The 14026-nt window shown below is 45.2% G+C and overlaps 1 protein-coding gene across 1 annotated transcript in view; it reads right to left on the reverse strand.

The window, feature by feature from the left end:
* Positions 1-2311: 2311 nt before the first annotated feature.
* Positions 2312-14026, reverse strand: part of aacs (acetoacetyl-CoA synthetase) — a 38709-nt gene continuing 26994 nt past the window's right edge. The window contains exons 12-18 of the mRNA XM_063018015.1: positions 13095-13217; positions 11658-11771; positions 11414-11539; positions 7801-7870; positions 6677-6735; positions 5676-5878; positions 2312-4895 (exon numbers count right to left, since the gene is read on the reverse strand). Of these exons, the coding sequence (XP_062874085.1) occupies positions 4758-4895; positions 5676-5878; positions 6677-6735; positions 7801-7870; positions 11414-11539; positions 11658-11771; positions 13095-13217 (833 nt within the window). The 3' untranslated portion in view covers positions 2312-4757. The remainder of the gene's footprint in view (positions 4896-5675; positions 5879-6676; positions 6736-7800; positions 7871-11413; positions 11540-11657; positions 11772-13094; positions 13218-14026) is intronic.

Below are 14026 nucleotides of genomic sequence, written 5' to 3' on the forward strand. Positions count from 1 at the left end.
ATCACTACAGGTCTCTCGTCCCTTTCCTCTCTCTCTCTCTCTCCTCTCACAGCTATTCACATCCTCTCTCTCTCATTATCACTACAGGTCTCTCGTCCCTTTCCTCTCCCTCTCCCATTATCACTACAGGTCTCTCGTCCCTTTCCTCTCCCTCTCCCATTATAACTACAGGTCTCTCGTCCCTCTCTCTCCCATTATAACTACAGGTCTCTCGTCCCTCTCTCTCCCATTATCACTACAGGTCTCTCGTCCCTCTCTCTCCCATTATCACTACAGGTCTCTCGCCCCTTTCCTCTCTCTCTCTCTCTCCTCTCACAGCTATTCACATCCTCTCTCTCTCATCACTACAGGTCTCTCGCCCCTCTCTCTCCCATTATCACTACAGGTCTCTCGTCCCTCTCTCTCTCATCACTACAGGTCTCTCGCCCCTCTCTCCCCCATTATCACTACAGGTCTCTCGTCCCTTTCCTCTCTCTCTCTCTCTCCTCTCACAGCTATTCACATCCTCTCTCTCTCATTATCACTACAGGTCTCTCGTCCCTTTCCTCTCCCTCTCCCATTATCACTACAGGTCTCTCGTCCCTCTCTCTCCCATTATAACTACAGGTCTCTCGTCCCTCTCTCTCCCATTATCACTACAGGTCTCTCGTCCCTTTTCCCCGTTACCTGGACGCCTCTTTGTCTATCTTTCACTTCTGTATCTTTATCTCTTTATCACATTATTCTCTCTAAATGACTTCAGGATTTTATTTTGTTTATAAATGTTTGATTTTTTCCTCCATCGTTGTTCCAGTGAGGATAAACAACTTTCACCCTCTGGCTGATTGATTGGTGCCCATTATTAAGAAAACGGCTCCACCGAATCGTGAGCTGGATTTCTGTTCAGTATTTTATTAAGATTTACTTTATAGACGGTGGACAGGAGATGCATGGGGACTCTGACCGGTACAGAAGGGTTTGATGCTCTCTGTGTGGATCACCAAGATTAAAACCATCTGCGGTTTGATCCACAGTGGATCTTCTGTTGGTACCAGAGTCCACAGCTGTCACGTCCTCTGGCTCGTCCCTACTCGGACCGCTGTGGGTGGGGACTCACCACGCCTGCCTGTGATGCCCTTAAGTCAAGTCAAATTTATTTAAACAGCACTCTTTACAATGGACATCGTCTCAAAGCAACTTTACAGAATCCAGGACCAACAGACCGAAAACCCCTATTGAGCAGCCGAGGGCGACAGTGGCAGGAAAAACGTATAATTACAGGAAGAACCTTGAGAGGAACCAGACTCAGCAGGGACTAACGATCTGGTCCTGATCAAAGTCCCTCAGGTCTTTATGCTGATCAGATCTGCTGCATTTAACAAGTGAACTATGAGGAACCTCCGTCAGATCAACATCTAATAGATCCCTCACACACACCATCAGATCCACATCTAATAGATCCCTCACCCTCACACACACCATCAGATCCACATCTAATAATCACTCACCCTCAGATCCACATCTAATAGATCCCTCACACGCACCGTCAGATCCACATCTAATAGATCCCTCACCCTCACTGTCAGATCCACATCTAATAGATCCCTCACCCTCAGATCCACATCTACTAGATCCCTCACCCTTGTTTTTGAGGGTGTACATATTTCTCTTTATTTCCTCTCTTTTCCACGTCTGTGTTTTGACTGTTGTTGTGTAAATGAGAGATGAAGCTGTGAGATGGAGGATGATGATGCTGCTTCCTGTTTCAGAATCTTACCGTCGTCTGCTGCACGCTGACTGCAGAAATGCGTCTGCACTCCAATATTACAGTCACACAAAAACATCAATATAATAAAAAATACAGAACACATTCCAGTAAAAGTTGGGACGTTTAGTAAAAGGCAGTAAGAAGAAGAATGTGTGATGTGTTCATCGTAAATCTGAGTCTACAAAGGTAGTGTCTCTCTCTAAAATCCCAACATACATGTGCCACATGTCTATTATTCCATGGTACAAAGAACGACATTTATTTCCCAAAAACCCTACACAGACAGATCACTCCAGATTCCCTGAATCTTTTGACAATATCATGTACAGTAGATGGTAAATAAGCTGAATTATTTACTATCTTGCATTGAAAAGTTCTTTTTGACCTGACTGATTCTCTGATGAAGTTTGGAACACAGTGGTGAGCCACGCCCCATCATTGCTTCTATAGACTGATCCTTTGGTGGATCCTTTTATACCCGATAAACACTGGAACTTCAACATTCTATATTATTAACGTTAAAATGTAGTGAATAAAAAAACTCCACAATCTCATAATGCAGGATCTGAGTTATAAATATATTTATGTTCACAATAAAATCATTTCAGTTTCACATTTACATCAAATACAGCAGAGTTACAGAAACCCAGAAACATCACGTAACAAAAATATACGGACGGGACACAGACGGACAGAAAGAACTCAGAGGAATGTGTGAGGTTAGGCTACGTCTCAATCCCTCAGCCAGGGAACCCTGGGAAATATGGCTTTAAGAATAAGAGTTTGAATCTGAAGTTAAGAGCCGCTGATCATTTCAGAGATGAGATCAGTGCACTTCTGATACATCATCCATCTGACCATCCATCCATCATCCATCCATCCATCCATCAATCCATCAATCCATCCATCCATCCATCCAACCACCCATCCATCCATCCAACCACCCATCATCCATCCATCCATCCATCATCCATCCAACCACCCATCCAACCATCCATCATCCATCCATCCATCATCCATCCAACCATCCATCATCCATCCATCATCCAACCATCCATCAATCCATCCTCCATCCAACCATCCATCCACCCAACCATCATCCATTCATCCATTCAGCCATCCAACCAACCATCATCATCATCCATCCATCCATCCATCCATCCAGCCATCATCCAACCATCCATCCAACCATCATCATCCATCCATCCATTCATCCATCCATCCATCCATCATCCATCATCCATCCAACCACCCATCATCCATCCATCATCCATCCAACCACCCATCATCCATCCATCCAACCATCCAACCATCCATCCATCATCCATCCATCCAACCATCCATCAATCCATCCTCCATCCAACCATCCATCATCCATCCATCATCCATCCATCATCCATCCATCCAACCATCCATCAATCCATCCTCCATCCATCATCCATCCATCCATCATCCATCCATCATCCATCCATCCAACCATCCATCAATCCATCCTCCATCCAACCATCCATCATCCATCCATCATCCATCCATCCAACCATCCATCAATCCATCCTCCATCCAACCATCCATCATCCATCCATCCAACCATCCATCCATCATCCATCCATCCAACCATCCATCAATCCATCCTCCATCCAACCATCCATCATCCATCCATCATCCATCCATCATCCATCCAACCATCCATCATCCATCCATCCAACCATCCATCAATCCATCCTCCATCCAACCATCCATCATCCAACCAACCATCCAACCATCCATCATCCATCCATCCATCCATCCATCCATCCATCATCCATCATACATCCAACCATCCGACCAACCAGTCCGAGTGTAAGAGGATATATAAAAAAACAATAATACAAGAAGAAAAACTAAAGAACTGGGCGTGGTTACAATAAAATGGGGTTGGGCTAGGAGGTGTGATTTGGCTGAGGGACAGGGCGGGGCTCAGGGGTGTGTGTATAGTTTCTGATGTTAAAGTGAGTTTGGATAGGGTGGGGTTAGAACAAAGAAGCGGGGATCAAATGGAATGGGGTTGAAACATGGGCGTGGTTTGAGTTAGGGTGTAGTTGAGGGTGTGGCCATACAGAATGGGAATAAGGTGACAGTTAAGGCGTGGTTAGCACAAGGGGTGTGGTTATTAGTATTTTTAATAATAATACTGATTTATTCATGAGGGCGGGGTTAGTAAGAGGGCGGGGTTAGTAAGAGGGCGGGGCTAGTATAAGGGCGGGGTTCGTGTGGGGTGTACAGGGTTGCATAAAATCTACAAAGATTTATAGCAACATTAGTTCTGAGAAGGTTCTTATAGTTCAGGTCAGGAACATCAGGTTTCATCACCAGGTGAGAACATCTAACACTCAGCTGAGGAACCTGGAGCTCATCAGGTCTTCAGAAAGTTCTTCGTAGATGTCCAGCTGCTCCAAGATGTGTTCAGAAGCTCTGGAGCTCATCAGCTCATTCACATCTCCAGACCATTCAGTATGTGAGCAGATCTCTTCAGAAAACGTTCAGATGTTCTAGAGCTTAGAAGAACACACTAATGCCCAAATACAAGCTCTGCAGGTCCACCAAGTGTTCAGAAGTTCTGAGCTGAAGTTCAGATGTTCTTGAGTTTCTGTCAGGTGTTCAGATGAAACATACTGAAGACATCTGGGTGGAATTCAGAAGGTCCACAAGCTCAAAAAATGGAGATCCAGTGTGTGGTTGCAGGTTCCATTAGGTGTTCTGAAGCTCAGAAGGTCCAGATCAGGTGTTTGGAGGTTTAGGTGTGAGGAGCTCTGGCTGGTCTCAGCAGAAGTTTGGTAGTTTGGGTTCGTTATGGTTAAAAGTTCTGCTAAAATGGCGCCGTGTGAGTGACGTTGGATAAAAGCTTCTGCTAAACGTAAAAGTTCAGAAGTCTTGGGCTCTAGACGTGTTCCTCAAGCTTCTCAAGATGTTCAGAAGTTCTGGAGTCAGGCAGGTTCTTGTACATCAGGTGATCAGGAGCTCCAGTAGATGTTCAGAAGTTCTGGAGCTGAGGAATGTTCTTGTACAGGTCCAGAGACTCGGGGTTAGTGAAGACACCACGGTGATTTACCTCCTTACCTGCAATCACATGCTTCACCGCCACCTCCACCTTCTTCCCACTGATGGTGTACTGCGCACACACACACACACACACACACACACACACACACACACACACACACACACACAATTTAGAAGACATTACAACAATACAGTGAGAACTTGGTGGATAATGGGTGGATGATGGGTGTAGATAATGTAGATGTTGGTAGTTGGTGGAAGATGGATGATGGTGTAGATGGTGGGTGTAGTTGTTACCGGTATATCTTTGATGGGGAGGATGAGGGCGGGTACATGGTGGATAATAGGTATAATTAATAGGTGTAGTTGGGTGTAGTTGATGGGTGTAGTTGATGGGTGTAGATGGTGGGTGTAGTTGATGGGTGTAGTTGATGGGTGTAGATGATGGGTGTAGTTGGTGGGTGTAGTTGTTACCGGTATATCTTTGATGGGGAGGATGAGGGCGGGTACATGGTGGATAATAGGTATAATTAATAGGTGTAGTTGGGTGTAGTTGGTGGATGATGGGTGTAGTTGATGGGTGTAGTTGATGGGTGTAGTTGGTGGGTGTAGTTGTTACCGGTATATCTTTGATGGGGAGGATGAGGGCGGGTACATGGTGGATAATAGGTATAATTAATAGGTGTAGTTGGGTGTAGTTGGTGGATGATGGGTGTAGTTGATGGGTGTAGATGGTGGGTGTAGTTGTTACCGGTATATCTTTGATGGGGAGGATGAGGGCGGGTACATGGTGGATAATAGGTATAATTAATAGGTGTAGTTGGGTGTAGTTGATGGGTGTAGTTGATGGGTGTAGATGATGGGTGTAGTTGGTGGGTGTAGTTGTTACCGGTATATCTTTGATGGGGAGGATGAGGGCGGGTACATGACGAGCTGATAGCGCTTTCCTGATGGCATCACGAATCTCCCTTTCCAGCTTCTGGTTGAAGGTGTGAGCCGGCGCCATCTTCAGGAACAGAATGACCCGCTCCTCTCCATCCGAATTATACTGAGGTACACAGAGACTGTCGTACACGCCCTCGAACCGCTCCACTGCACACAGACACCACCACCAACACCGTCATAACCCTGCTAACCAACACCGTCACACCAGCTGTAGAGCTAAACCACCCACTGAACACAGAGCTCTACAGCTGCAGGTGGTTCTGATCCACCCCTGTAAGCTTATCACAGCTGGATTGAGGCGGTTTATCTCACTCTTCAGCGCAGATCCTCCCAAACTTCATCAGACTGAATGTTGAGTCTCACCGCGTGTTTTTACTGTTTGAGTTGGATGGTGCACAAAGTTCTCTCCATATTTTGTTGTGTTGAATGGAGAACGTTTTCATTTAACTTTAAATGTTTACACTTTTTTGCTGTTTTTCAAATTTAGCCTTTTTAATTTTGGAATTTTTATTTTTAATTTTGGAATTTTTATTTGTAATTTTGGATTTTTTATTTTTAATTGTTTCAAATTTAATTTTCACATTTAGATTTTTTCTAATTAAAAATCTTTATTTTGAGGGGTTCGGAATTTATATTTTTTTATTGTGAAATTTATATTTTCCACTTTCAATTTAGATTTTTTATTTTTAACTGAAATTAAGATTTTTTTGTTTTAACTGTAAAATTTAGATTTTTTTTATTTTTAACTGTTTAAAATTTAGAATTTTTTTAATTTGGAATTTTTATTTTTTTAAACTGTTAAAAATAAAAATTTAAGAAAATCTACATTTTTAAGCGTCTGAAATGTGGAAGTTGTTTTGTAAATATATTAATAAATATAAAAGTGTTTTTTTACTCTGCTCAGTTTAAACTCGGCTCTACGACTGTACGTGAATCGTTTCTTACCGATGTTGTAGATCTCTGAACTCCCAAACCGAACCCCGTTAGGATTCAGCGTTCCATCACTGTAAAAATAAATAATATGTATATTTTAATGATATAATTATATTCACCACTTAGCAACATCATAGGAACCACCTAGCAACACTTCAGCAACCACTCAGTATAGATTGGCAACGGCCTGGCAACACCTTAGCAACCTTAACTAACCTGTTAGCAACTGGGTAGTAACAGCTTAGCAACCTCAGTACACCTTCGCAAATGCGTAGCAAAACCTTAGCAATCATTTAACATGTTAACAATTTACCAGCCACCATAGCAACTGCCTAGCAACACCTTTGTAATCACATAACATTAATTAGTAACTGCCAAGTAACTCCTTAACAACAACCTGTTATAATAGTAACATCTAGTTATACCTTAGTAACCACCTAAGAAAACCTAAACAACCATGAGTACATCTTGGCAACCACCTAGCAACACACTAACAGCTGCCAAGCAATACCCTAGCAATCATTTTACTCACACGCACACAATCACCTATAAGAGCGATAGTATTGACCACCAGTTCCCTCACATAAATACATTCACTACCCCACATACTCCACCACTGCTGAGCTGTGATCACACTCTCATTTCTTCAGGTAACGCGCCTCTAGTTCTAATTAGTTTGTTCATTAAATAATGACAGTTTATTCTACACAAACATCAGAGCCGTTTGTACTGATGTCAGTGTGACACGGTGCTTCTGCAAACCACTGCAATATTCACTCACTTACCACAATGACATGTTCATTAACTAACTGACCAAGCTTATAAAGCTTTATACACATCCCCACACTGCACACACACACACACACACACACTGTTTCTGTACACTGCAGCTTATCTTGTCTTTTTCCGCCTCAGCTGGTCCTGTCCTGTACCTTTATTATTTCTGTTGTGTTGTTTCCTGTCTTGTGTTCGTCTGTCTCGTCTTGTCCACAGTGTGCAGTGATTACTGGAGAACCAGTGTAAACTTTCCCTCACTGTGTGTGTGTGTGAGTGTGTGTGTGTGTGTGTGTGAGTGTGTGTGTGAGTGTGTGTGTGTGAGTGTGTGTGAGAGTAAGTGTTTGAAGGATGAATCTTACCTTCTACCCAGCATGATGATTCCTCCAGTCTTTGGGTTGATTTTACAGTAATCACCATGAGCCCACACATCTGTACAATCAAAACATACATACAGAGGGATTGAGGGTAAACCTGCAGAGTAAGTTACACCACAGACAGTGTGTGAGTTACACCGTAGACAGTAGTGTAAGTTACACTACAGACAGCACAGGTTACACTACAGACAGTGTGAGTTACACTACAGACAGCACAAATAACACCACAGTGTGAGTTACACTACAGATAGTGTGAGTTACACTACAGACAGTGTGAGTTACACTACAGATAGTGTGAGTTACACTACAGACAGCACAGGTTACACTACAGACAGTGTGAGTTACACTACAGACAGCACAAATAACACCACAGTGTGAGTTACACTACAGATAGTGTGAGTTACACTACAGACAGTGTGAGTTACACCACAGACAGCACAGGTTACACTACAGATAGTGTGAGTTACACTACAGACAGTGTGAGTTACACTACAGATAGTGTGTGAGTTACACTACAGATAGTGTGAGTTACACCACAGACAGTGTGAGTTACACTACAGACAGCACAAATTACACCACAGACAGTGTGAGTTACACCACAGACAGTGTGAGTTACACTACAGACAGTGTGAGTTACACTACAGACAGCACAAATTACACCACAGTGTGAGTTACACTACAGATAGTGTGAGTTACACTACAGACAGTGTGAGTTACACTACAGATAGTGTGAGTTACACCACAGACAGTGTGAGTTACACTACAGATAGTGTGAGTTACACTACAGACAGTGTGAGTTACACTACAGATAGTGTGTGAGTTACACTACAGATAGTGTGAGTTACACCACAGACAGTGTGAGTTACACTACAGACAGCACAAATTACACCACAGACAGTGTGAGTTACACTACAGACAGTGTGAGTTACACTACAGATAGTGTGAGTTACACTACAGACAGTGTGAGTTACACTACAGACAGTGTGAGTTACACTACAGACAGTGTGAGTTACACTACAGACAGTGTGAGTTACACTAGACAGTGTGAGTTACACTACAGATAGTGTGAGTTACACTACAGACAGTGTGAGTTACACTACAGACAGCACAAATTACACCACAGACAGTGTGAGTTACACCACAGACAGTGTGAGTTACACTACAGATAGTGTGAGTTACACCACAGACAGTGTGAGTTACACTACAGACAGCACAAATTACACCACAGTGTGAGTTACACTACAGACAGTGTGAGTTACACTACAGCAGTGTGAGTTACACCACAGACAGTGTGAGTTACACTACAGATAGTGTGAGTTACACCACAGACAGTGTGAGTTACACTACAGACAGCACAAATTACACCACAGTGTGAGTTACACCACAGACAGTGTAAGTTACACTACAGACAGTGTGAGTTACACTAGACAGCACAAATTACACCACAGTGTGAGTTACACTACAGATAGTGTGAGTTACACTACAGATAGTGTGAGTTACACTACAGATAGTGTGAGTTACACTACAGATAGTGTGAGTTACACTACAGACAGTGTGAGTTACACCACAGATAGTGTGAGTTACACCACAGACAGTGTGAGTTACACCACAGACAGTGTGAGTTACACTACAGACAGCACAAATTACACCACAGTGTGAGTTACACCACAGACAGTGTAAGTTACACTACAGACAGTGTGAGTTACACTACAGACAGTGTGAGTTACACCACAGACAGTGTGAGTTACACCACAGACAGTGTGAGTTACACTACAGACAGTGTGAGTTACACTACAGACAGCACAAATTACACCACAGTGTGAGTTACACTACAGACAGTGTGAGTTACACTACAGATAGTGTGAGTTACACCACAGACAGTGTGAGTTACACTACAGATAGTGTGAGTTACACTACAGACAGCACAAATTACACCACAGTGTGAGTTACACTACAGATAGTGTGAGTTACACTACAGACAGTGTGAGTTACACTACAGACAGTGTGAGTTACACTACAGACAGTGTGAGTTACACCACAGACAGTGTGAGTTACACCACAGACAGTGTGTGAGTTACACCGTAGACAGTAGTGTAAGTTACACTACAGACAGCACAGGTTACACTACAGACAGTGTGAGTTACACTACAGACAGCACAAATTACACCACAGTGCGAGTTACACCACAGACAGTGTGAGTTACACTACAGACAGTGTGAGTTACACTACAGACAGTGTGAGTTACACCACAGACAGTGTGAGTTACACCACAGACAGTGTGAGTTACACTACAGACAGTGTGAGTTACACTACAGACAGTACAAATTACACCACAGTGTGAGTTACACTACAGACAGTGTGAGTTACACTACAGATAGTGTGAGTTACACCACAGACAGTGTGAGTTACACTACAGATAGTGTGAGTTACACTACAGACAGCACAAATTACACCACAGTGTGAGTTACACTACAGATAGTGTGAGTTACACTACAGATAGTGTGAGTTACACCACAGACAGTGTGAGTTACACTACAGACAGTGTGAGTTACACTACAGACAGCACAAATTACACCACAGTGTGAGTTACACTACAGATAGTGTGAGTTACACTACAGATAGTGTGAGTTACACCACAGACAGCACAAATTACACCACAGTGTGAGTTACACCACAGACAGTGTGAGTTACACCACAGACAGTGTGAGTTACACCACAGACAGTGTGAGTTACACGACAGACAGCACAAATTACACCACAGACAGTGTGAGTTACACTACAGATAGTGTGAGTTACACTACAGACAGTGTGAGTTACACTACAGACAGCACAAGTTACACTACAGATAGTGTGTGAGTTACACTATAGCTAACACAGGTTACACCACAGACAGCTATCATTGCTGATACCCCTCCAGTGTTCATCTGTGCTAGTAATCTGTGTTTCCTTGCGCTCTCTGTTGGCCGCTGTCACTTGTAAACCACCCGCGCCTGTCGAGGAGCTCCACCACACCACACCACACCACACCACACCACACCACACCACACCCATCAACCCACGTCTTTATGGACCTCACTTTATCAAAGCTCCAAGTTCAATCAGTAAAAAACTTTTGGCCACGCAGCGTACGCCGTGCACTCACCCGTTAGATCTAATCACTTATTAAAGCCGGTAACACAATCTTCTACACAGCACCGTTCAGCTAAAGAGTTTAATAGAGATTCTCCTCCTCACTAACACAATCTGAGCCCCCCCCCCCCCCCCCCCCCCGCCTCGCTCCCAGATCATTTAATCATCATTAAAAACGCCGGCACTTCTCCTCCACGCTGGAGTACGCAGCTTCAACACACCAGGAGGAGATCCAGCAACCTCCAGAACCTCCAGAGGAGAGACCACCATCCTGAGGAGCAGAGGGAACCAGGGATTCACTCCTGAACCCTCTCTGAGCGACCCACTGTGTGATCTCCGGAGCTAGTCTGTGTATGGGAATTTGTGCCAGTTAGGTTATATGTCTGGGCAAGGATCGATCAGTCGGTGTTCCGGTTCATCCCAGAGGAAAGGGGGGGCCTAGAACCAAAAGATGAAGGTGCGTGTGTACCCTGGAAGCGGGAGAAGTAGGCTTTCCGGTATTTGCTGCCGTTCTCGTCGTTCCAGAAGTGCGTGGGCTGGCACGGGATCGGCTTCAAACACACCAGCTCGCCGCTCTCACCCCACAGTGGCTTACCTACAACACACACACACACACACACACACACACACACACACACACACACACACACTCATTGTTTATTTATTTATTTGTTTTCATTTGTCGTCAGGTGACCAGAGAGAACGGTCCTCACCTTCAGGGTCCCAGGCCTCCACGCCCATGCCCAGGTTCCTGGCCTGGATCTCGCCCTTGTACACCGGAACCGTCATGTTCTGCCCCATGAAGCAGGAGATGATGTCCGTGCCACCTGAACACACAGAACATGCACGCTTGTGACATCATGACACACGCGGTACCTACAAACTCCGCCCTAAACAACGACATTTGTAATTGCTGCTGCAACAGCGCCATCTGGTGGCTGGTTTGTGAATTGCACGCCTCTGTAACGCCGCGGCTCTCTATGAGACTCCGCCTCCAGCGGTGAAAAGAAGCGGCCCTCCGGCCGCTTCTTTTCACCGCTGGAGGCGGAGTCTCATAGAGAGCCGCAAAGGTCCGGCGTCTAACGAAAACGCTGATCATGTGACCTGACCCTGAGTCCACATCACGGAAGAGGGCAGTGGAGGACACGCCAACACGTGTGTGTGTGTGGGGACAGATGGCGGCCTCGGGGGGAGGGGGGGGGGGGGGGGGGTTAACGTGTTAGAATTTCCCGCCGCCTCCATGCTGAAGTGTGTCTGGTTGGCACGGCAACAGTTGCCAGGAGGAAGCAGGCAGTGATGCATATGCTCCCGCTTGCCCTCCAGGTCAGAAGGCAAGGTCGGTCGCTCCCTCCTCCTCCCCCACGACCGACGGCGCCAAAAACGCTTTAACGGGCGTGTCCGACGGAGGTGTGCTTTACACCGCACCTGTCTGCCGAGCTGTTGTTGCTCCTGGACAATGAGCAGGCCTGTCAGAGACGATTGTGGAGGAAAGGTGGCACACACACACACACACACACACACACACACACACACACACTGCTGCTGCTCAGCTGGCAGAGCCACAGGACCGACGCGGGCACAGGTGGTGTGTGATAGTGCCACGCTGTTAAAACACACACACACACACACACACACACACACACCCCTCAGTCTGCAACAGCTGTTAGCACTGATGCTAATTTGTTCAAACAGGGTGAAATCACACACACACACACACACACACACACACTCACACACTCACACACTCACACACTCCAAAACAAAGGGCACAGTTAATCACACATTCCAGGGCTTAGTGGGTAGAACTTTAGGCTGTCAATCTGAACATTGTGGGTTCGAATCAGCCCCGTTGGGCCCCTGAGAAAGGCCCTTAACCCTGTATGCTCCAGGGGGCGCTGTACAACGGCTGACCCCAGATTCCAAATGAGCTATACGCAGACACACTCACACTTTTATTCCAGTGCAGTTGCAGAAAGGTCGCTGGTTCAAGCCTCACCACTGCCAGGTTGCCACTGTTGGGCCCTTGAGCAAGGCCCTTAGACAGTATACCGTCACAGTACTGTAAGTCGTCTGCTAAATACTGAAAATGAAATGAAAATTGCACACACACACACACACTGAGGCGCACACACACACACACACGCGTGTACCTGAGATGGAGGCGAGCAGGACGTTGTGTTTGATGCTGCTGTACACGTACTCGTAACTCTGAGGTTTCAGTGGAGAACCCGTCGACAGGATGGTGTGTAACGTCTGCAAGCTGTGTGTGTTCACTGCACACACACACACACACACACACACACACACACACACACACACGCAGAATGAATACACACGCTCATTAAAACAGTTTAACAGTCAGTAAAATATGAATTATGCATCACACACTACATTCCCAAAAATGTATGGATATCTGTGCATGAGCTTGATGGACATTTGAACCCCCCCCCCCATACTCCCCCCTTTCCTCCTATGGAAAATGTGTGGATAGGAGTGTGTCTGTTGGAACTTGTGCCCATTCCTTCAGTGCATTTATGTCGCACAAAAAACGTTTAGACTTGCCACCTAGGTCCCAATTCCTCCCACAGATGTTCAGAGGGGGGCGGAGGTCAGGATTCCATGTTAGTAATAGGAGTGGCTGAGTGTGTCCATATACTTTTGGTCATGTGTGTATGTGTGTGTGTGTGTGTGTGTGTATGTGTGTATGTGTGTGTTTAAGACTGCAGTTCATTTCTGATCTCATGAGGACAGACGACCAGAGGCCTGTGGTAGTGTACTGTGGACAGTCTGGTGTGTGTGTGTATGTGTATATGTATGGTGTGTGTGTGTGTGTGTGTGTGTGTGTGTGTATACTGTGTATATGGTGTGTATGTGTATGTGTGTGTGTGTGTACTGTGTATATGGTGTGTATGTGTGTATGTGTGTGTGTGTGTACTGTGTATATGGTGTGTGTGTGTGTGTGTGTGTGTGTGTGTGTACGGTATGTGTGTGTGTGTGTACTGTGTATATGGTGTGTGTGTGTGTATGTGTGTGTGTGTACTGTGTATATGGTGTGTATGTGTGTGTGTGTGTGTGTGTGTGT

Source organism: Trichomycterus rosablanca, chromosome 21, assembly GCF_030014385.1.
Source record: "Trichomycterus rosablanca isolate fTriRos1 chromosome 21, fTriRos1.hap1, whole genome shotgun sequence".
NCBI classification, from domain to species: domain Eukaryota; kingdom Metazoa; phylum Chordata; class Actinopteri; order Siluriformes; family Trichomycteridae; genus Trichomycterus; species Trichomycterus rosablanca.